The sequence below is a fragment of the Montipora capricornis genome, chromosome 14 (assembly GCF_036669925.1).
Source record: "Montipora capricornis isolate CH-2021 chromosome 14, ASM3666992v2, whole genome shotgun sequence".
NCBI lineage: Eukaryota > Metazoa > Cnidaria > Anthozoa > Scleractinia > Acroporidae > Montipora > Montipora capricornis.
This window is the reverse complement of record NC_090896.1, coordinates 39,099,586-39,107,085: the sequence shown is the minus strand read 5'-3', so window position 1 is coordinate 39,107,085 and position 7,500 is coordinate 39,099,586. Positions and strand designations below refer to the sequence as shown.

The 7,500-nt window shown below is 40.8% G+C and overlaps 2 protein-coding genes across 2 annotated transcripts in view; both read right to left on the bottom strand.

Annotated features, from left to right (window-relative positions):
- The window catches only part of LOC138032756 (uncharacterized PE-PGRS family protein PE_PGRS20-like), a 100,994-nt gene that overhangs the window by 37,242 nt on the left and 56,252 nt on the right, over positions 1–7,500 (bottom strand). The window lies entirely within an intron of this gene.
- Positions 1,955–7,500, bottom strand: part of LOC138032764 (uncharacterized) — a 17,706-nt gene continuing 12,160 nt past the window's right edge. Inside the window, exon 5 of the mRNA XM_068880486.1 lies at positions 1,955–2,568. Within this exon, the coding sequence (XP_068736587.1) occupies positions 1,955–2,568 (614 nt within the window). The remainder of the gene's footprint in view (positions 2,569–7,500) is intronic.

Below are 7,500 nucleotides of genomic sequence, written 5' to 3'. Positions count from 1 at the left end.
AAAAACGAGGCTCACTCCAAGATCGATCTGATCAAAAAGCAGAAAGCCACTGTTAAGTCGGCGGGCTTGACGCCGCACTTTTTAAGTTGTGTCACGTGACAGAGACGCCTGTTAGCTTTCTCAGTGATGTAGTCCCAGTGGGCACACCATGTCAAACCATTGGAGATAAACAAACCGAGTAGCTTGAACTACTTGGCATTTTTAATAAGAGTACCAACCTCGGCAAGAGGCTGCCACTGACAACTATCATACTTTAGAAGGCCAAGAAACATCTCTTTACATTTGCATGGATTCAGTTTCATATTGTTGTTACATCCAAATGCTTGATATGGAGACTGAAATATTCGCCAAAGGCGATGTGAATAATTGTTGTAGCATAATAAGTATAATAACGTAGGTGATTATTTTAAAAACATGCATTTCCTTTAAAACAATTAATTTCTTCGTCTGTCACCTCGACAAAACGGCTTGCGGCCATTTTGAGAAACCACTTAGGTTATTATCGTGTTATAATCACCTCAAGGGCAACCAATCAGTGAGGAGAATTTTCAATAATCACCTATGTAATTATACTAACGCTCATTAATGACGGAGACCTAGGTACAATCTCAAGTGCCGTCAGTTCATCAACAAACTTGATCCTAGGACCTCAATTGCTAAAGTAGGTCATCTACCATGATTGCGCAAAGGATGGGCCCCAACCAAGATCCCTGAGAGATTCCACCGTTAAGACGCAGGGAAGTCGATGCATTTGGGCAAATGCGCACAAATTGTGTTTTGTCTAGGAGGAAACTAGCATCCCGTCTCACTAAGCTTTTATGCAGATCGTAATTGAATAACTTTGATAACAATACCTTATGATCGAATCCCATATGGAAATCTGCGAAAAATAACCGGCCAATTTCCTCTATTAAGAGCCTCAAGGGCGAAGTAGAGCAAAAATACAGCTTGAAATTCATTATCATTACTACTACTCAGTCTCCTCCGGCAATTTTTTTCCTGGAAAATGTCTTAAGATTAGGAATTGTTGGGAGCTCTCCTGATTTTAGCCCTTCTTTTACCACTAACAGTCTTGCTTTGATGCTTTCCTTTTCCAAAATCCTGCTCTAAAATCTAATTTTAGCTACGCAGCTATTTTTAAAGGCACCTGATTGGCCAGCTGTAATGTCGTAATGGAATTTTAAATATGCGTGGCATTGGGAACGAGAAATTAACTTAGCTTTGAGAAACTAAAAATAGATTTAAAAAACTATGATGGAGCATGGGTACCCTTTCGCTTACCTAATCGCCTCTTGTTATTATCAAAGTTTGGTTAAAATTTGCTTTTTCAAGCACCCAACAGTTTCATGACAACTCACAGCTGTAGTTTTTCCCATCTATTTACCGATATGATACATATCACTACGGGCTGGCAGCAAAGGTACCAGTCATGATTACCTTTGCGTGACCAACATTAAATTGAACAGTTATTGTTTCACTTTTAAAAGACAGTTTGCGACATCTATGTTAGCTACAAAATTTCCCGCCACTTTTCCAATGAGAGACAAAACCACTTACCATGTGCACGCGCACAAATTTTCACGCTTCCGGATACTTCTATGAAATTGACCCGGATTCTGATTGGTTCATCACAGCGCAGTGTAAGAGCTTGTTGTGGTTAGGCAGCGGATTGAATAACCACTCTTAAGTCGTAACTTAATAATCTTTTAGCGATTTGCCTAATCCTCTTCCAAGAAATAATTTCTAAAGTTATGACAAGAAAACGTTAAACTGCCACTGGCCTAACTTCTTTTATTATTTTTTCATTCGCATCGACTCATCTCGACAGCTCGCAGGCGAAAATGTGTACCAATTTTAACGAGGCGCGACTACTTATCTACCGTAGCTGCAAAAAGATCTATTAAACAAAAAATGTAGGTTACGGATGTTTTAACATGATCTTTATGTTGGATATTTAATGTAACCAGAGGTTCAAAGAGTAGCTCTTCGCCGGAGCGTGATTAGCGTCGTTGCCAAAGTCGTGTTTAGGAAAGGTTTTAACGAAGGAAGCTTGATTAGCCTCTGTTATTCCAATTCCGTGATCCGCTCGATTGCAAGTCGCGCCCCCTCCACCAATCATCAGCACAGCTCCATCACCGCCGCTCCAGTCGCACCAGAAGCCGATTTGAGTCGCATTTTGAATATTACCATTGCATGTAGCTTGTTGGAAACCATCCGTTGTGTCATACTGGCCGCCATATTGAATTCTGCAATTTCCCAAGCAACGATTGGATGCCCACACTGTACCATTTCTGAAGTCACCATAACTGGTCATTTTCGTCCGGAATGTCTGTCCACCCAGACAGTCACCTGTGGTCTGCAACAGAGCGGTATGTTGAGGGTCATCACTGCGCGTGATCTTGAACTCCTGACCGCTGACCAACCAAAACGCTTGCGATATCATATCAGTGTTGCTAGATGGATTAGCTGTTTCTCCAATCACAACATTCTTGTCATACCACCATTTTCCACTATCAATCATCCAGTTTTTGGAGTCGCTGTTCGAAAATCGAGCAGTGAGAGTCCAAGCTTGGCCAGAAGTTGTCATGTCACAATACAACTAAGAAAGAGGTATTAAAAGAGGCAACTTGTCAATCTGTTATGTAACAATACGCTTCTAAAAAAGAAAATACATAAGCATATCTCATATGTCTTACCAAACCGCTGAACAATAACTGCAGTTTACTAACTATACTGGCTTTTTCCGTCAAAAAATTAAACCGAGCACGCTATGGAAATAACAGTATTTTTTTACTGATAAATTTAGCGTGGTTTCCACACAAATCTATGTATCAACAGTTATCTTTGTATTGCAGGTAAAGTAGGCTGTCAAGTTGAAACCTATTTTCAGTGAAACCTAATTGAAAAGAACTAACTTAATGCCTGTTTTCAGAGAGCTCAACGTTCGTTGGCAAGCTTCGTTGTACCTCAGTTTTGTGATGGAACAGTGCCTTCGTTAGTTCGTCGTGCGTGCAGGATGTGCTTCCATTGTATTATTTAAATAATTTGATATAATTTATTCGTTTCGTTTCAGCTCTACCAGTATTTAAGGTTAATATAGTCATTCTTATTTCAATTTCGTTTCGTTTACAGTAGTTAACCCAAATGTCTTCGGCGTGAGCAATTTTCTTCTGTACGCTGTTCAGTGCAGCCCAGCTTTAAACGATTTTGCATAAATCTCTGGGCAATGCCAAGTCCTTTGTCTCGCTGCCAAGGCAGTTAACAGTTCCAAATAAAGCGTGTAAGCGTGTTCGAGGTTGTTAGTAATTATTATTCTCGTTTCTAGAGCTGCGATCCCTTTGGCCAGCGCCAGGGATCAATCTGAGACGCTGGCCAAAAGGATCGCAGCTCTGGGAATGAGAATAAGTAATTGGGTATAAACACGCTGGAGTGTTTGCTACCCTGGTGGAAATTACACTGTTTTAACCAAGTAATTGCCAATTTTGCCTTATTACAGCATTAAAAAGTTTGTACTACCAAAGTTATCCTGGGTTACATCGTGTTTCAATCTGACTCCTGGCTTTATACTTTGTGATTAAAAAAATAAAAATTGATAACTTGTTAGACGTCGCTTACATGAAACGGAGGGTGTACTTGTAAAGTGCAGGTTGCGGGTTGCACCTAACTAAAACAGCCCAAACCTTTACAAAAATGCTAATGTTAGGCTTAAATATTGTTTTTTAGGCCTAACTGATGATGTTAACATTAATAAAGGTTTGGGCTGTTTCAGCTGTGGTGAAACAATGGCCTGCAACTCTCATCTGCAACCTGCAACCTACAACCTGCGTTTATATCCTTCAATCTGCCTTAATGATATCCCCATTCCGTAACATCAACTATGGCGAAAACTAATTGTAAAGAATTAACTGAACGCCTGTTTTCAGAGAACTCAGCGCTCGTTGGCAAGCTTCGTTGTACTTCATTTTTGTGCTGGAACAGTGTCTTCAATTAGTTCGTCGTTTGTGCAGAATGTGCTTCCATTGTATTAGCGAAGAAGTATGGTATAATTTATTCTTTTCATTTCAGCTGTACCAGTAGTTAAGGTTAATGTATTCATTCTTGTTTCAATTTCGTTTCGTTTACAGCAGTTAACCCTAATGTTTTCGCCCCCAGCAGTTTTTTTCTGTACGCGTTTCAGTGCAGCCAAGCATTTAACAATTTTGTATATTCCGTTTGCAGTCCTTTGTCTCGCCACCAAGGTAGTTAACAGTTGGAAATCGGTTAGTGTTAAACGCAGGCTGCAGGCTGCAGACCAGGGGTAAAATGCAGACTTGTTTGGGCCGACTAGCGGCCGAATGAACGAATTGCGAATTGATATCGATTAGGTCACGTGTTACGGTTGCACATGGTTTATGTCTAAGCAGTTTCGTGTCGGGGACCGTGAATGTTACGCTCGTTTGTCGAAGTCTTGCACTTTCCCTACCGTTTTAACGCACAGAATATATATTTAAGTATCAGGTTTGCAATTTGCCTTTACCCAGTAAGTTGTTAAATTAGGCTTTGTGTTGTTCAGTTTTTACCGTAGGCGTAGATGACGTAAAATGATCCTAAACAACACAAATGTCACAAATTGTGGAATCGTCTGTACTTAAAAGTTGTAAACAATCATGAGATGACCGGCATCAGTAAAGCATTATGTTCTACAAACTACGCGTCAAAAATTCTCTATGCAAATTGTCCCCAACAGACTGAGGTTATAACGTAACTGTTGACAAAGCCTAAACCCTTTAGAAATGCTAACCCGAGGCCTAATTAGGCCTAAAACAATACTTAGGCTTAACTGTTAGCATTTCTAATGGGTTTGGGCTTTTTCAACAGTTAAATTATAACCTCAGTCTGCATTTTACCCCCGGTCTGCAGTGTGCAGTCTGCGTTTTACACTGACCGGTTCGAAATAAAGCTTTTTCGAGATTGTTAGTAATTATAAACACGCTGGAGTGTTTGCTACCCTGGTGGAAGTTACCCTGTTTTAACGCAATAATTACCAATTGAACCTTAGTACAGCATTAATTTTTTACTACCAAACCTATCCTGGGTTCCAGGTTTATTCCAACGGATTATGGAAAGGAACTATATATCGCGGTTCAATCTGATTCCAGGCTTTATACTTTGTGATAAAAAATTGATAACTCGTTAGATGTCGCTTACCTGAAATGTAGAGGTAACCGTCGATATCCAATATATTCCATCAGTTGCTTTACTGTTTCTTTTCAATATTCCCTCACATGATATTACTGTGAAAAAGAAGAGATTATTTATTTCAACGTTATTTAAACAAGACATGTTTCGACCGATCTTCGATCATCTTTAGTTGCAAGTGTTACAGTTAAAAGGGACACGGTCAGCTGTTGCACACATGTGCGCACTGAACACCATTTTTTAGCATTTTCGTTAGTCAAGTTAGGAACGGTTCATTATTTAAAAGGATGATCGGGTCAGAGAACAGAAAGGGCTTTCAAAAATGTTCTCACTATTTTTTTTGAAAATGTAAGGAAAATTCGCACTGAGGGTGCGTTCCTTTGGGATGACCTTAAAAAGGATCACTGATCCAAGATCACTTGGATCAAGATGCATCAAAGGAACCGAAAAATCCTTTTCCAGAGTGGATTCATCGGTTTCTTTGATGCATCGTGATCCAAGTGATCTTGGATCAGTGATGAGCACCCTGAAGCTCACGGTGTGCAACTGAGCACGCCGGAATTTTGACAGGTCACGGAGCAACGCTGACACATATTCACGAATTCACACATATTCGTACCTATATACTTTCAAAGTGACCTACGAGAATAGATGGTTTTCACAGTGCCGTCATCAAATTCTAAAATCAGAATCGCACTGATGTGATTTGAATTTATATCTATAGGAGGTTGAAGATGACCTCGAAATGAACCATTTTTCAAGTTCCGAGTTCCAAGACGTCGTTCGTTTCGAAAACGGTTAGCATGAAACGAGGACTGCGGACTGCGGACTGCGGACTGCGGACTGCGGACTGCGGACTGCGGACCCGGACCGCGGACCGTGTGTAAAACATGAGTGTAAAATGTGGACTAAAGGCTGCGGACTAGGCACGTAACGTGGAATGGGTACAAAACACTGTGAAAAAAGCACAGAGCAACGAAATGGCGGCAGCCTGACGACAAGAATTGAACCATAGCGTTAAATTGTGGTGCTATAAGACGCGTTTTTTTTTTAGGCTGCTGAAAACAACGATCATTAGTTCCAGGTTTTAGTTGAAATTGAAAAACGTTTTTATGTTGCATTTATCTGAGGGAAGACACGAAAGTAATTTATGGAATTCTTCGCGGGTCACCAGCTTTATGTTAAGAAATCGAGAAATTTGAAGGACTGCAGTGGGAGATGCCATTGCGATATTAAGACAGGGGTCTATTTGCCTATTTGCAAAATAGATGTACAACTTTTTGTTCACCTCATTGTTGCACGGGTTGCACGAGAAATCTGGTACATGAAAGATTTGTGAAAAACGGTTCTTTAACGGGAGACAAAATATCGGTGTTAACCGCAACAGGTTAGCGTGTCATAGTCCCTTTGGCCTGGGTTGAGATTGAAAGTGGACAGGGAAAGCATGCTGAACTGGCAGTTGTGTTGGATAAACTACCGGTTGACTGTCTCCTTGGAAGATCATCATCCTTTGGGCAAACAACGTCTCTGGAAAATGTTCTTGAGCAGTGGGAAAAAAAGTTTCAGGTCATAATTCTAACACTAACGAAGCCCTTGTATTGACACGACGTCAAAAGATGCCCAAAAGGGACCTGACGCGTTAATTAATTACGCAGGAAAACTCACTGAAGAAAATGAAAAAAAGAGCTTGAACAATCACACGGAAGTGGACATGGGTAAGAATGAACTCCCCATTAACATTCTTGACAGAAATAGGAATCAATTGACCGAAGATCAGATGGCAGATGTAACACTTGACAAGGTACACAGAGGAGCGTCTGAAAAGGCTCCACATGAAACAAACAGATATTTAATTGAAAATGGGATTTTGAAGCATCGCAAATTCCTTGAAGCCGAAAACAATGGAACGAGGTATGTTGACAGAAAAGTCGTACTAAGTTGCACAGGAATGAGATCCTGAGGGTTGGTCATACGGTCCCTTTGTCTGGTCACATGGATAAAGAAATAACCTTAGATCGCATTGCCGCACATTTTTCTTTGGGCCAGCTTTATCGCTCGATGTGCGGCCCTCAGTGCCAGTTGGTAGCAAGGAAATTGAAGTCGCAGAGAGCGCCTTTAAAACCGGTCAGCGTTGTAACCGAGCCGTTTATGAAAATTGTCATTGATATTGTGGGTGAACTACGTAGAGCAACTTCTGTTTGGAGAGAGCGGACGAGACATTCCATATAGACAGTCCATTCGCACTTTCAGTGAGACGCGTGGGTGGAGTAAATGGGAAGTTTTCAGGCAAGTGTTCTGGTGATGTCGAACCTTTTCTTCGCG